We start from the raw sequence: 17316 nt of genomic DNA, 5'->3' as shown, positions 1-17316 counted from the left end.
CAAACAGCGTCAGTTGTTGCTGTGCAGTTATGCCGGGCAAAAAGACCATTAGCTACAAAGAAAACAAACAAAAAAAATGATAATTATTATCAATAAAATATACCGCCATTGGTTTACCTTTTAAATTTTTCTAAATGTCACTCACTGTACCTTGGACACAGGAAGTGTAGGAGAGACACTTATTTAGACGGTTGGGTCGGTCCATATAAGTTCCATTGTCACAGTCGGTGACAACGGTACCTGTAGAAAACAGCACAACATTAATGTCTGGATCACATCAAGATAGGGCTGCGACTAACGATTATTTTAATTATCGATTCATTTGTCCATTATTTTCTGGGTTTAATCGATTCGTTGTTTCATCCATTAAATCTCAAGATGATGTTTTGTTTTATCCACACACCAAAAATATTTAGTTCACTGTCATAGAGGAGCAAAGAAACCAGAAAATATTCCCATTTAAGAAGCTGAAATCGTAGAATTTAGACCTTTTTTTTTTTTTACCATTAAACCTACCTGAACCGATTAATCCATCAAATCAATGAATTTAGTGGTTGATTACTAATCAATTAACTGTTGCGGCATCAAGTCCAAGGGCCCGTACCAGGACGCAGGATTTGTGGTTTAACCCGCTATCTTTGGGCTAAACTCAGGTTCCACTGTATCGTCAGACTGGTTTCACCATGGTAACCTGTATTGCATGGATGTACTGCAACAGCCTGGCTACTGACGAATATCATCAGTGGAGAAATTCCTATATTTCCACAGGATCCTGACAGGGAGAAAAAAAGTTTGAAATAAAGTGAAGAAGATAATTTTTTTTTTACTTGTTAGTAGAATCATTCATTTTTATTTTTTTTTAAACCAGGCGTCATTTTGGTTTTTTAAATTCTATTAAAACGGTGGGGGACTGCCACATTTTATGAGCCCCACTGACTAAACTGCGATGATTATAGCTGCACTACTTCTCGATATGAATTCGTAGATCCTCTTCACAGTCCTTGGGCAACACGCACACGAAGAACAAGGACAAGCGCATGTGACAACATGTGACAGCATGTGACGACATGTGACGACATGTGACAGCATGTGACGACATGTGACAGCATGTGACAGCATGTGACGACATGTGACGACATCTACTACGGCTCTGTTCAGTTTAAGTGTCCCAGGAAAACATAACCACCTGACAGTGAGCCATCATGTACAATAGACAAGCAGCTATGTGCAATTCAAGAATCAAATGACAGCTGATTGATTGTAGACACCAAGAGATTTATACCTGTTAAAATTGAGTTCTACAGACACCAAGTGCTGCTCCTTGTGAGAACTGTTGGCTTCCTCTGTAATATTCTGGTCTCGACCTCACTACAAGTGCCTTGACATGATGTATTTTAGGATTTGGCGCTAAACAAGTAAAATTGAGTTGAAATTGAATTGAACCAGTACTTCTGATTTCTTCCATGGAGTCAAACTGTGGACAGGGTGCGGATCAGTGGACACGTCCCTCGTTCCTCGTCGCACCTCCGTGACGTGTCGCGCCTCCGTGGCACGGGGCAGCACGGCCCATCACGGGCTCGGTACTCCTTGGTTTGACAGCGTGACGCAGGGGTCGTGAAAGTGGCGACGAACCCTGCAGAACACAGTGTGTTTACATCCGGCTAGTCGTCTGCGCCCACACTTCACATAGGATTAGCACATGGCTAAGCTAACGTTAGCTTTAGCCTTAGAGCGCTTGAGAGCTGTGGTGGCATCTGTGCGTCACTTGCCAAACAGATGCGCCGTCGACAACATGACGTCACGCTAACACGTGACTTCGTAAAAGGTTTGAAATAAATTATTTTCGTGTAAGTATTCAGAACGACTCTTTGTCAACTTTAATGATGGTTGGAAAACCAGTCTAAGGTGCGTTAGCGCCACCTACTGGATTTGTGAGCAGTGGATTGAAAGGAGAGGAAAGAAAATAGAATAAAACATCTTTATTTTTCCTGTAGCTCTTAACCAAACTAGATGGTTTCAGAGTTTTCCCGATGTAGTACTGTCTTTTACATCATTAAGTGCTGATCAATTCCTTTCTTTCTCCATCAGAAGAAAACTTTCTGGTTTATTAATTTACTTTTTCTGCGGAGTGTGTGGTTAAGATGTGGATGTCCAACTCAAAGATAAGTAATGAGTCTCAATTTTCTATTTTATTTTTATTTATTAATTCTTTTTTTGTACTTTTTTGTGTGTATAAAAAAAAATACATATACAGATAGGAAAAAATGATAAGTCAAATGAATGTATGCATAGTATATATAGTTTTTCCTCCTTAATGTTTTAATTTACGGGAGATCTTGGAAAGATTTATCTTTTTAATTTTTTAAATTTAAATTTAAATTTAATTTTTGATTTTCACCAACACGTTTATGAATACTGTAAACTTTTCTTCCTGCCCCAGTATTCCTGCCAGGTTTTACACATATAGTTCTTAATGATAGCTTTAATCTCTACTTTCCTTAATGGTATTTGTATGTAAATTATCTTATTCTTATTTTTTCTTCATAAAGCTTCAAATCCCATCAAAAAGCAGCCTGTTGATATTTCATAACTCCCAAACAGTCAAAAACAATAGGAAAGTAAATATAGTATATATTCATTGTCCATTGTGAGGGAAAACAGAATAAACAGTGAGGAGCATGTCCCCAACTCATCCGCTGAGGGCAACAATCTGTCCCATCATGCCACTGTTCCAGCTCTTTGTCCTTATTTATGACTGACACAGTCCAGTCTCAGTCTGATGGTCAGATCCAGCTGTGAGCTCTCTCTGCCTCCACAGAAGATCAGTAAAATCTGAGTGTGGAGGCACGTGCACCGTCACTCACTGTCAGCAGGACCTTCATGTCGCTCGAGTCATTGTTCTCAAAGTTTCATGTTCCTGACCACTTTATTCTCAGCCACGCAGCAACATCTGAGTGAGATGATGAGCTGTGGGCAGCTTGTAGCACGGAGCGGCGTTTTTATTACTGTACTCTACAAAGACAATGTGCCAGCACCCAGAGGGATTGTACCAGGATTCTAGAACACATTGACTCTGCAGTGAACAGTTTTTCACTGGTTCTCCCCCAGTTGTCTCTTACACTGTGGAGAGAAATATGTTAAAAAAGCAGAAACCTGAACATGCGTAAAGACTTCACAGAGTGATGATGTCAGCTCATTAAGATAGTCCTCAGTCAATGAAAAATTCAATTAGAGCCCGACCAATATATCAGTTGGCCGATGATATCGGCCGATATGAGACTTTCACAGACATTTTGGTATCAGAGTTAACCTGGATTTTTTTTCTGCCGCACACACAAAAGCGACAGCTAACGGACGGTGAGGAAATATTAGCAGATTTTTACAAAATTGGTATTGCTTTAGAATCGCTTGCTGCCCTTTAAACTGTAAAATATCAAGCCACAAACACACACACACACACACACACACACACACACACAAGAATACACTGCTGTCTCACCTGCTACTGTTCCCTCTGTCATATCCACCATGTTCTCGCCTTCTCTTCCAGCTGCGTTTTGCTTTCGGGTAAAATAATGAATTATTATTTAAAAAGTAAAAAATATTGAATTACTAAAGCCAAGTTCACACTTCACGACCTCCAGAGTCGTACTGTGGGTCAGCTGTGCAGTCCACACTACATGACTTGTTGTCTTGTGACCGGGAGTCTTGCAGGCGTTGTGAGTTCATACTACAGGACTGGCTGGTGACATGGAGTCACACAGAAACCCCAGACTAGTACACACAAACGCAAACATGGGTTTAGATACTGTCACAGCTCTCCAAATACCTGTACACACAATAGCATCGCTACAATATTGGTTCCAAAGGTGTCCGTTCAAATGAGTCTGAGTGATCTTACAAGAGGCGTCGGCGAGCCTCTCTAATCGCGTCTTGTGAAAGTTCACTCAGCCATTGGCGACTGCTGATCGATCCCATCAGGGGCTTTTGTCAGCGAGTTGCAAAAATTGTCAACGGTGGAAAATTGTGTAGTGTGAACAAGGCTTTAGATGAAAAAAGTATTATCCTCCACCACAGTGCACACACACATAGAAGATACAGTGTGAAAAGGAGAGTAACAGACATACCTCTGTGGGAATCGCTGCACTTCTTATTTTGCCTTTAACAAATAAAAAAAACAATGAAAAACTTCCTGATCAATGATGTCGTCACTTGAGAACACCTTCTTTGACAACACTCAGATCTTACCAAATAGACGTCTTTTGTTCTTCCAGAAAAAAAAGAGTAAAAAAAGTAAAACAACACAAATTAATAAAAAAGACACTACAATGGCGACCACATTAGTTGAATCGTAGTCCTTTCCACATTCAGCATCAGTCGACACAGTTCCAGGTTTTATCAGCTGAAGGTCCAATGATTCACATCTGCAACGACAGGGACATTTTCACAGGAACATGCACAGATACCACAGATTCACTGCACCTGTAAGAAACCAGGCGTGTCCATGTCTGACGGGACTCTTCACTTACTGTGTGTGTGGTTGACAAGATGTAGATTTCCCATTTGAAAAAGTCCCATCACTGCAGTCAGAGCACTCAGTGTCTGTGAGGGCTGTTCCTGTACAACACAAATTATATACACTTACTAGTGCACATATCATATTATGAAGGGGTCAAAATTACTGAGGGCTTTTTTTCTTTTTAAGATTATTTTTTGGGGCTTTTTCCGCCTTTAATTTGACAGGACAGCTAGGTGAGAAAGGGAAGAGAGAGGGGGGAAGACATGCAAGCAATCGTCACAGGTCGGATTGAAACCCTGGACCTCTGTCTCGAGGCATAAACCTCAAAGTATGTGTGCCTGCTCTATCCACTGAGCCACCCCGGCCACACCGAGGGTTTTTTTTAATCCGACAAAAATCGCACGCACGCGCACACACAAATAACAATAATATCTATGATCACTTTCATCCCCAAGATCATCCTCTCTCTGCACAACCCTAGTAGGCATTGATACTTTCTAGTATTTTCAGAGTAATTCATTTGCCAAACATGAAAAAAACACAAAAAATGAAAGGTGCAGCCCACACATGACTAATGTTCCGGTAGTGGGACAACCAACCCATCTAATTTTCACCCAGTCTCTTAGGAGTAAATAGACTGAACAAAGCCAAAGTAAAATCCATACAGCAGAATATCTAATGTTCTATATTGGATGTGAAACAGTATTTTTCTTTCTCCTAAATTAATTTATCATAATTGTATTTTCATTAGTTTACATGCACTGCACAAGGTGGCTGACTGAGTGCAGTCAGCTGATGATCCAAAAGTTACACAACTGACTGGACGCTCTAAGCTGCGTTCTTTGTAGCTTTTTTTCAGTTTTAAGTATTTAATCTTAAAGTCAGGATTAGAAACCAAACCTGTATGTCTGATGTACTGTCCTGAGACACATTTTTTGTGTCTCCTTGCTTCCACACAGCGGCCCCCTGTTCTGTCTATACAGTAGAATCCTTCCATAGGTTCACAAACTGTATCTGATGTTGTTGTGCACAAACTGTTTATCTTCAGTCCGGAACCTGTCAACACACATAGAGGTTACATATATAGATACAACACTCCTGTTCTTTAATATACTAGAGAGCAACTAGCATCTCATAAAAACTGCAGTAGATATTCTCTACTGCAATAGAAACGACACAACACAACACAGTCTCTTATAAGTTCATGCAAAGAATGAAGAACTAAAAATATGACCTCACCATCATGTGCAATGTCTTGTGACTTAGTTATGAAAGCAGAGACTATTGTGACCCTCAACTATTTGCAGCTTTGATCCCAGTTTTCATCAAACCCAAATCAGTAATGTGCTCAGCAAAATAAATCTTCATTTCTGCATCTTCAGTGACACTGTCAAACCCCTGTGAAACAGCATCTTGCAGTAATATGCCTGCTTACTGATTTTAAATCTACAGTGAATGTACCTGAACCGCAACTCGCACAGGGAAAACACTCTCTAAGTCCATTGGGATGAGTCGTGAAGGAGGTCCTGTTCACACAGGGCAAACAGGAAGTGCTCCTGTACTCCGTGCAGTCCGTTTTCACACGTTTCCCTGTTGAAAGGAACACAACTTAATTTTATGAAAACCAGAAATTGTGGAGTTCTATTCACATTCTTCTTCACTGACCAATTACACAACATAAACTGCACCAACTATGGAAGCAAGACTGACTCCACAGTCAGTCGACACATGGTGGATTAAGGTAAGTGTGGTTGATCGTTCAGCTGGATCTTACCCGGCGGACACAGAGGACAGCATTCATCCCCTATCGGATACTCTGTCTCTGGATGACAGGTCAGAGTGTTCCCACTGAAGACGTTGATCAAAAATATCTGTGAAGAATAAGAGTTTTGTCTCAGTGAAGCTTGGTTGACATGTTGACAATGATTCTGATTTTATGAGCTACAGGTTTTTGTTGATAGATTTTGACATTCAAGTTGGTATTCATTAGTTAGGTCTTTGCTTGTTAGTTAATTCAGTGAAAGATCAATGGATATTATATTGTATGTTCTCTTCTTTTATTAGAATCCACTCCAAACAACTCTCAATGAAAACAGTGTATTGTAAACCCTGAGACCTCGCTCATCTGTCCCAACAGACTCACCACTGAGGTGATTGTTCCTGTATTCAGCTCAAATAATCATCCTAAAATGTATAGCCAAGTATTCTGCATCTGTTAAGTTGGAGCAGTACCAGTGTTGCCCATATAAAGAATTCCTTTGGAAAGCCCACTTAAAAAGATGTGGATATGAGGGGCACGCTTGAGCATGAATAGTGAGTAGATGTGTCTTCGACAGCTCCCGCAATAATCTATCAAATTTATACATTTTGTACCTCGTAACCGTTCAAATTCCGTTGGAAACACACACTATGTGACTTTACTACCTCACTAGTGGATGAATGCCTCCCAAAACGACCAAACAACAAAGGAAAACCACAACACGGGGCGATTCGAACTCCTCTGCTATTTTGTTAGCATTGTTCATAGTGGCAGTGAATGTTTTGTGCGTGAAGGTGTGTATACACATCACACGTAACGCTATATATATATGCCCTCCTAAATGCTTTACTTTTTTACTTTTTATTTATTTATTTATTTTTGGTTGTTTTTTATGATCACCACCGATCTCCCTACAGTGACATTCTAAGGTTTATGGATATCATGGTTTCAATAATGTAAAATGAGGTCACAGGTCATATAATACACTGTTGGAGAGGTTCATCAATGATTGAAAAAAGTATCCATCATTGCGGGTAGCATGCAAATGCAGGTTTGCAGTAGTTTGAAGTTTTCTGGGGGGGGGGGGTAGCCTTTTTAAGGCTTGTTTATGTGTTATATGTAGTAGTTTTGATGTGGTATTTGTTCTTTATAGAGTTTGTGCACCTATCCGGCTTTTTTATCATCTAAATGGCGTAGACGCAGGTATTTTTGAATTGTGTGGTTCTAATGACCCAGAGTAATTCACATCTTGTCCCAGGTAAAGATGACATGAAAATTATAAGCTGGAATGTGAAGGGTCTGAATCAGGCTATTAAGAGAAAAAGGGTTCTCTCTCACTCACAATATCTTGGGGTTGGTATTGCTTTCCTACAGGAAACCCACCTTCAAAATCGAGACCAGTCTAAAATTCACAAAGACTGGGTGGGGCAGATGTTTCATTCACAATTTAACTGTAAAGGTAGAGGAGTAGCTATACTCATTCATAAAAAGATTCCTTTCATTGTATCAGATACTATCTTGGACCCAAATGGCAGATATGTGATGGTTATGGGAGAGCTGTTTCGACTTCGCTTAGTATTGGTCAATATTTACGGCCCAAACTTTGATGATGATAATTTTTTTAAAAGATGCTAAACTCCATCCCTAATCTGGATAGTTACCACTTGATTATGTCTGGGGATTACAACCTGTCGATGGATTCTGTCTTGGATCGCTCCTCTCAGTCTGTACCAAGACCGTCTAAATCTGTGCAAACAATCCAGTCGTTCATAGATATACATAAACTCATAGACCCATGGAGATTTAAACATCCCACCAAAAGGGAGTATTCGTACTACTCTAACGCACACAAGTCATTTTCCAGGATAAATTTTTTTTGGTTGACCCCTATTTGCTTAATGTTATTACAGATTGTAAATATGATCCAATCATTATTTCCGATCACGCTGCGGTTAGTATTAGTATTAGTATTAGTATTTTTTTCTAATCTGAACATTCCTACAATTGACCCTGACTCTAAAAAATGATTAGAACAAAATCTGACGCTAGAGGAAATCAACAATGCAATAATGTCCCTTCAGAGTGGAAAAGCCCCTGGCCCGGACGGGTTTCCAACTGATTTTTATAAAAAAATTAAAGATAAACTTGCCCCTCTTCTTCTCTCAGTCTATGCAGAAGCACTGGAGAATAACCTTCTTCCGCCTACGCTCCGCCAGGCATCTATTACACTGTTATTAAAGAAGAATAGGGACCCTCGAGATTGCTCATCCTATAGACCAATCAGCTTTACAAACTGTGACGGTAAAGTGTTCTCAAAGGCCATTGCACTCCGGCTTGAGACAATTCTTCCGCATGTCATTTAGGAGGACCAGACTGGGTTTATCCAGGGCACACAATCCTATTTTAACCTGAGAAGATTGTTTAATATCATCTATACTGAATCTAGCACTCCATCCCCAGAAGCAGTAATATCGCTTGATGCTGAAAAGGCGTTTGATCGGGTTGAGTGGGATTATCTTTTTCATACACTTGGCAGGTTTGGTTTTGGCCCTAACTTCACTCACCTTATCAAGCTCATTTACACTGATCCAACTGCCTCAGAGTATACCAACAGTATCTCATCTGAGTATTTTCCTCTTCACAGAGGGACTAAACAACGGGATCCAGTGAGTCCGTTGCTTTACGTTTTAGCTATAGGGCCACTTGCCATAGCTCTTAGATGCAATAATAGTATACAAGGTATCTCATGTGGTGGCCTAACTCACACTGTCTCGCTTTATGCAGACGACTTCTTACTATATGTAACCAACCCCATCGCAACTACCCCTGAAATCCTTAAAATCTTGCAGGAATTTGGAAACAATCACTACGCATCGTAAATCAGTTCAAAAGATGTCTGGGTATTCAGAGTATTTCTATTCACTCACCAATAATACATAATCATCTTTTTCAACCATCCCTAATGGACAATGGCTTCAAGATTTGGTATGACAAGGGCATTCATAGTATTGAGGACCTGTATGTTAATGATACTTTTGCTAGCTTTGAACAACTATCCAGAAAATTCTGTCTGACCAATAATCATCTTTTGCGATACTTGCAAATTAGAGATTTTACTTGTAAACATTTTGCTAATTTTCCTACACTCCCCTCTCCTTCCTGTTTGGATTCCCTATTAAGAGTCAATATGCTGAATAAGAGCAGAATATCATTTATTTACTCCCATATCATGGATAGCTGCAACCTCTCTATTTCACATATTCAAGAACAGTGGGAAAGTGACTTGGGGGCGCAGCTGTCTGATGAGGAATGGGATATGGCTCTTACTAGGGTCCACTCTTCTTCCATATGTTCCAGACATTCTTTAATACAGTTTAAAGTGTTACACAGGTTGCACTTCTCAAAAGCTAAATTAGCAAGAATATTTCTGACCGTAGACCGGGGGTCTGTTCCCCCTGTTCATTTACAGAGGGTCATTGCCTTTTCCTCCTTATTAGCTAGACGCTTGATTTTATTTAAATGAAGGCTGCTACTCCTCCATCACACCACCACTGGATTAGGGACATTATGCAGAATGTTAAGCTGGAAAAAATCAGATGTACCCTCAACGGTTCCATCAACAGATTCTACAAGACCTGGGACCCTCTGATAACGTATGTGAACAATTTACCTGATCTGGAACTGGAACTCTGAATGTTTACACCTGCCCTTGTTCTGTCCTGTAATAACGAATGTTAGGTGCACTTGTTTTTTTTGTGTGTTTGCTTGTTTGTTTTTTTTATTTCTTGTCCGTCTGCTGTCTGTGACAAGTCTGTCAGGTTTATTTGGGGTTTGATCTGTCTTTGTCTCTCTTTTGTTGGGATTGTTTTTCTATGGCTATTTGTAAAATAGAGAATACGATTGTTTTATATGATGATTGGATATTACAAATAAAGTGTTTAAAAAAAAAAGAAAAGATGTGGACATGGATTTTATTGTTTCTTTGATTTTTAACTGCTGGGAGATGTGAGTGAACGTGCAAGCCCTTCTGAATTCTGAATATTCAGGCTGTTTGACTGAAGTAGTTTGAGGAAACACACTCAAAGGGGGTGAGCAACCACACAGATGTGGAACAGTCGCACCCCCTCCATCCCACAGCGTGAAAGATTACAAGACTGTATCACCTGTTAATGTTTCCATTTTTATAGTTATATAACTTTATTCATATTAAAACTATGCTATAATTATTGCCACTGTAATATATTTCCTTTATCTATAAATGTCCATGATATTATTGCATTATCATACAACTTTGTAAAGTTGAGTTGGCTCTGAAACAAAACATTTCATTACTGATAATGATGTTTGCAAGATTATCGAGCATATGACAATAAACCTTGAATCTTGAATCCATGCTCACCAAGTAGAGCTGCTGAACAGACAAACAAACAACTTTACCAACAACACAGATGCAGCCGCCAAAGATTTTCTCGTTGATTTCATTTTGAAGGACAGGTTAGCAGTTTTCTTGAGCTGAAGACACCATCTCACAGAGATCTGGGCTGAGGTGAGCTGTAGCATCCAAAACAGGAGGAGAACATCTGGAAACAAAGAGAATTCAGCTGTAAAAACTTCACTAACCAGTAGGTACGCTGGTTACTATGGGGGACAGGTTGACAGTTTGAACCAACCAGGGCCTTTCTTTGTAGAGTTTGATGCTCAAGGGTTATTTTTGCGCGAGAGGCAGCTCCGCTGCTCGTGGAGCGCTTCCTAAGCTCGCGGAGAAAGCGTTTGACACTTTGGGGGCGGGGCCTCTGGACTTTGACTGACAGCTCTTAGGGAGCCTGGAGTTGCCAGGTTGGATTTTCACATAGGTAGGATACTGTTGGCAAGGCGAGTGATATACCCACGTTGGGTATATCAATGACCCAGGCATTTCCACTTCAAGTGACTTTATTCAGGGAGCTGGCAGAACATGATAACATGATGATATGATGACATGATGACATGATGACATGATAACATGATGACATGATGACATGATGACATGATGACATGATAACATGATAACATGATGACATGATGATATGATGACATGATAACATGATGATATGATGACATGATGACATGATAACATGATAACATGATGACATGATGATATGATGACATGATAACATGATGATATGATGACATGATGACATGATGACATGCCCAACGTGGGGGTAAAGCCTCTCATGCCTCCGGACATGTACCCTCTCTCTGCACCTGACTATACGTACTTCCCTTGAGTAAAGTCCTAGAGCCCTCTACTGGCCGGGGACTGTAATAACATAAATAGCGAGCGTACGAAGCGCTCCACGAGCAGCCTCTCGCGCGAGTGTAAAGTGTTTCACAGCGTGTGAAATCAAATACATCGCTCGTGAGTCATTTTTTTTTGTGCGCTGTCTTGATGACCCAATTCTAACTCCATAGTTAGTCCTTTCCAGGTTGTTGTTCTGACTTGAACCAAACCTGACACTGAAAGTGACAACTGAACCACACCCACGTTTCAAGTCGTTCTCTTCCACTTAGAGCAGCATTAATAAAATCAGTTCACACCACAGACCAGTAGAACTAAACGATACATATCAACTCAACACGTCTTGTAACTTTCGGTCGACTAATCATTTCCGTGTCACTCCCGCGACATTAGAAGCTGCTGCTCTTTGCTCCTCCTGAGCGCTCACCGCTGTCTACGACTCTTTTCTCATCTACAGAAAAGAAACGTGACACGTTCATGTCTCTTACCGCCATGGGAGTGGAAACTAACGAATTCAGACAAATACAGCGCAGTTCGTTTGTCTTCGGAAGTCTCAGCCTACGGAGTCGCTCTATCTCCGCCTGATCAACTGTGCGTCTGTTAGTAGCGGGGGGGGGGGGGGGGGGGTGGATTCCCGTTGGGCCGCTTCACTTTCACTTCACTTTTGGGCCAGTCGAAAAACAACAACTGACAATTGTCCGGTTAGTTCACTTCTCTCCAAGTTCACAGCGCAGCTTCTGCCTGACCACGCCCTCAGATGGGCTGTACCATCGGAGGGAGTTCCCCCTCCTCCCACATGGAGTTGGTTGGGTCCATAGAGCCTGAAGAGGCAGGTTCAAGAGGAAGAGGTCAGTGGAGGAGGCCGCTGCCAAATGTGCCAAACTCACAGAAACGTTTTGGAGAGGACAGACCCAAGTGGCAGCTGGTAAAGACAGATGTAGGCCTAATGATTAGCAGTGTAATTATTAGGCCTACATTTGGGCTTAAATATTAGTCTGTTTGTATCGCCCATAGTGAATCACAGAATTTGCTAATATTATGCAAATATTGCTTTAAAAAAAAATAACAACCTCAAGTTTGATCTGTGTATACAGTAGAATGACCTCTTCATGATTATTCTTGGCCAGTCCCCTGCTGAAACTGAGGGAGAGGAGCCAGAGGCCATGACTGCAGAAGGGACAGGTAGAGAGGATAACAGAGCAAATATCAATTAAAGTTATTTCATGTAAGATTAGATAACACACACACAGAGCAGGAGAGGTGATAGATTCCACAGGTAAAGACAGATGCTAGTGTAGACGAGGAGACCCATCATTTTGATTATTTTGCTCATCCTCAACCACAGGATTTAGACACACTTTCCATTACCATCCTCAGCAACCCACAAAACATCCTCTGCTAACTAAAGTTTTTCACAGCAAGCATGGCACCAACCGCAAGTGGCTGACATACAGTGAAAAAACACAATCACTGTATTGTTCTGTGTGTTTGGCATTTGCACCTGCAGCAAGTGATAGTCCTTTCATAAAGGGAGGTATGAAAACATGGAAACATGTTCATGAGCGGATAGAGGAGCATGAGAAAAGTAAGATCCACAGAGATAGTGCTGATGCTTACTTTCTGTTGGCTCAAAGGGCAGATGTGAAAAGCCTGCTGGCTGGCAAACAAATGACTACATCATGAGCAGGTGAAAAAGAAGAGTCAGGTGACAGAACGCATTATAGATGTGATAAAAGTCATAGGCAAATGTGGACTTGGTTACAGAGGGGGTCAAGCAGAGGCTGCTTATACTTATAATACTGCAGTCATCATGGCAACTTTCTAGAGTTGGTCATACTTCTGAGCCGGTATGATCTGTGCCTTCAACAGCACATTAGCAGTTGTATTGAGCAAAGCAAGAAGCTTCTTGACACTGGTGCAAACGGTAGAGGTTCTCTTGTGACTCTACTTTCAAAGGACATTGTTGGTAAAGTTGTGGATGTTCTCAGCCAGGTGATAAAGGACATGATTGCAGATGAGGTTAGAGAGGCAGGAATGTTTTTAGTTCAAATTGATACGACCCAAGAGGTCACATCAGAGGACCAGTGTGTTATCATTGTCAGATATGTCACAAATGCCATTCATGAGCGGTTGGTCGCTGTGGTGGACTGTGAAAAATCCACAGGCAAGTATTTCACAGAGCTGCTGAAACACACATTAGACAAACTCAGCATTGATATTGGCACGTGTGGGCAACTCCACTGATGGTGCAGCAAATATGCAGGGACAGTACAAAGGGTTCTCTGCATTTCTCTAAAATTGAATTGAATTGAATTGAATACATTTGTTAGAACATATTATAATTAGAAACTACACGGTAGTAAGAGCTGAACTGTTTGTTTCTGTTTTGCTTTGTGTATTCAGTTTCCACCACACCATAGAAAAAGTGGGCCGGTCTTGGGTCTGAAACTCCCGGGCTGAAAAGTGGCCCCACTCCGGCCCTGTGTGTGAGTGTCTGTCATACTGACACAACTTACATTTCAACAAGTACTCCACTGGGACAGAGTATACAGGCAGCAGGGGAACAGTTACTGTATAATTATACTCATGTTGTGAATAGATAAGTATTGTGAATAGTTTAGTAAACTGTCTCGTGAGCCCACAGCTGAACGTGATGAACGTCCAAAGTAACATGCAGAGCAGCTTTTGAAGCCTCTAGATCTGCCACAGATCTCTCATTTCCTGTGTGTTTTAATCACGTGTCTCTGAATACTATTTTAGAACATATGAACAGCTGTGCATGTATCAGCTGACCAAAATAACCACAACTTGCAGATTTTTACTTTTCTGTTTCTGATCTCTGCAGGCAAGATGAGTCATGACCATACGCTTCTTGAAATGCTACTAGTCTTGAAATTTGGACAGAGTGAGCTCGATGTCTCAGTTTCTCTGGCACCGTACTTATAAATAGATATGAAAGTGGTTTTAGGGTGATGGGTTTGGGAATAAAAAGAAAAGCACATTGTAAATATGAGAAAAAAAATACTAGACACAAATGACTTTGCCTTTGGAAAATGTTTAGTAAATCCGTACTGGAGGACATTGGAACGAGAAGCCGCTCGTCTGCCTTCCTCTTGGTTTCTCCTGGTTCCAAACGTCCGTCCGCAGGCCCTTCCAAGCACAACCTGTAACACATCTTCGAATCTAACTCTCAGCAGATAGGACAGAGACCAGAGTTCTCAGTGGCTACACGAACAAACACTACATAAACTTACAGTTCATTCATTGATTTGCTGGCTCTCTTTGTTACATTACATTATTTCATTTATTTGCCACTGTAATATATGTCCTTTATCTATGAATGTCCATAATAATATTGCATTAGCGTACAGCTTTGTAAAGTTGAGTTGGCTATGAAACAAAACATTTCATTACTGGTAATGATGTTTGCACTATTATCGAGCATATGACAATACATCTTGAAACCATGCTCACCAAGTAGAGCTGCTGAACAGAGAAACAACAACTTTACCAACAACACAGATGCAGCAGCCAAAGGTTTTCTCGTTGATTTCATTTTGAACGACAGGTTAGCAGTTTTCTTGAGCTGAAGACACCATCTCACAGAGATCTGGGTTGAGGTGAGTTGTACCATCCAAAACAGGAGGAGAACATCTGGAAACAAAGAGAATTCAGCTGTAAAAACCTCACTGACCAGTAGGTACGCTGGTTACTATGGGGTCAGGTTGACAGTGACCTGAGGCCTGAGGCCTGTACGACGAAGCAGGATTTAACATGCACTCACCTGAGATTTGCTGAGATACGGGTGATGACTAACTCCTCTAACTGACGCCTCAGACTGGCCGTTTGTATCTACTATATGAGCCAAACCACAAAGTACTCTGACAGAATTCAGTCACAGCCATCACACTTACTTGAGAAACTTCTGATGGCCTTGTAGAAGTGGTGCTGCATATGATGGGACAGAGAACTGCACTTAACTTATTAATAGAGGATTATGGCACATATTACCGTTCTGCTTTCTTCAATGTTAATAGTAAATGTAGTAACTTGCATGAAGCAAGTTGATAATTAACTGGCATTGCATGTTATCTGCTCATTGCTATTGCTTTTTTTGTCCACTATGAACAAAACAATCTGCAGAACTCTATAATGCAAATATAATATATATATATATATATATATATATATATATATATATATATATATATATATATATATATATATATATATCTTTGTATTGGTATACAAGATAGCTATGGCCTGTTTGATATGCCAGTGTATACAGCATTTATTTTTTCTTTTCATCAAATTGAAAGTTGGACCAAAGTATTTCATTTTATTCAAATACAGTTTGCCTTAATAAAAGGGCTCAGGTTAGAAGATATTGGTTGTCTTTTTCTTTTAATGCTTCGATATGTAGATCTTGCCTTTCACGAGGGCCAAGCTCAGGGACCTTGGGCTTAAAAATTGATTGGTGTTATCCATAGATTTAATAATTAAAACCTAGATACCGGATGTTGCCCAGACAAAGTTGCTCACCCAGCGCATGTGCCAAAAACGTTTTCTGACTTCCGCGTTACTTCATGGGGTGTTACCGGTTTTAATTAGTAAATCTATGGGTGTTACCCGATCTCCTGTACACTTCATTTCCGTGTCACTTTTCTTCATAACACGCAGCATTAGAACCTGCTGCACTTTGATGCTAAGGATCATTTAGACTACCGCTGTCTCTGACTACTTTCTCATCTACTTCACGAACAGAATCACAAGTTACATACAAATTCTGGCCTGTTACCATCGCTGGTGTGAAAACGAAAACTACCAAAGCCCAACAACACAGCGCAGTTCGTTCCCCTTTCGCTGCGCTGAGAGCTGTTGAAGGGGAATCGGGAAAAAGCAATATTGCGGTTTGAAATAAACCATACTACCCTCTTTGACTTCAGGCGCTCAGTTTAAAGATGTAACAGCACAACACACTAGGATTGGGTTTATGTTTAATTTTTCACATCCAAAGTTTCCACACTTTCTATACATATATGTGTGACATGGACCAATAGGATCAGTATCCTTAGATACTTCCACAGTACAGAGGTGAGTGCATGTGTGTGAGAGAGAGAGGTAACTGGAGGTGTCAGATGTGAGACAGGAGTGTCTCAGCCTGCAGAAACATCTCTGGCACTCGGACTCTTCTGACTCTGCCTCCTGCATGGAACAGAGAAACAGCTTAGAAACGCAAAGAGCAACGACCTCAGTGTGATCATGACATGAGGAAGAGTTAACATGTCTGCAATGTTGTGATGGCTGTGTTTGCATATCCGAGGGAATAATCTATCTTCCCCGCATTGAAAAACATTATTCGATAAAAATGGATTTTGACACATTAGTTTTAAACGTTTTAAACAAACTGTTCAGAACAGCTCCTATGTTTAATGGTGGGTGGCAAACCAGTTTATAGGAGTATTACCGCCACCTACTGGTCTGGTGTGTGAGCACTAGATTAACAAAAAAGGGAACAAAATTCAATAAAAAAGAACATTTATCCTCTTTATTATTCTTGTTTCTCTAAGGTACTTAATAAGATGATTTCAGAATTTTCAAAATGTATTTCATGTCAGATTGTACCAAATTGTATTTCCTGTCAGACTTCCAAGTGCTGAAATCAATTCCTTTCTTTCTTCATCATAGCTGTTGCTGTCTATCATAGTTTCTGGTTTATTACAGTGTGAGCAGAGTCCAGCAGGGTTGTTTCCCATTCTG

The 17316-nt window shown here is 40.6% G+C and overlaps 1 protein-coding gene across 10 annotated transcripts; it reads right to left on the bottom strand.

The window, feature by feature from the left end:
- Nucleotides 1-15260, bottom strand: LOC118316464 (tumor necrosis factor receptor superfamily member 14). 10 transcript variants are annotated; one of them, XR_007030452.1, is made up of 13 exons: nucleotides 12045-12443; nucleotides 10716-10858; nucleotides 6294-6390; nucleotides 5981-6109; nucleotides 5420-5575; nucleotides 4530-4617; nucleotides 4249-4424; nucleotides 4128-4159; nucleotides 3500-3560; nucleotides 1450-1633; nucleotides 517-772; nucleotides 151-240; nucleotides 1-52 (listed from the first exon to the last, which is right to left on the bottom strand). XR_007030452.1 is itself a non-coding variant. In XM_047330930.1 (10 exons), the coding sequence occupies exons 2-9, from the start codon at nucleotides 10836-10838 to the stop codon at nucleotides 1493-1495; spliced, it is 942 nt and encodes a 313-aa protein (XP_047186886.1). In that variant the 5' UTR covers nucleotides 10839-10858; nucleotides 12045-12445; the 3' UTR covers nucleotides 148-240; nucleotides 1450-1492. The 10 variants fall into 10 exon arrangements, 2 of the variants coding, with proteins under 2 accessions (XP_047186886.1, XP_047186885.1); XR_007030451.1 differs by having other exon boundaries at nucleotides 1283-1633; nucleotides 12045-12442; XR_007030453.1 differs by having other exon boundaries at nucleotides 605-772; nucleotides 1283-1633; nucleotides 12045-12442.
- Between the last annotated feature and the right edge of the window lie 2056 nt (nucleotides 15261-17316).

The sequence above is a fragment of the Scophthalmus maximus genome, chromosome 3 (assembly GCF_022379125.1).
Source record: "Scophthalmus maximus strain ysfricsl-2021 chromosome 3, ASM2237912v1, whole genome shotgun sequence".
Classification (NCBI taxonomy): Eukaryota; Metazoa; Chordata; class Actinopteri; order Pleuronectiformes; family Scophthalmidae; genus Scophthalmus; species Scophthalmus maximus.
This window is presented reverse-complemented; position numbering and strand designations above follow the sequence as displayed.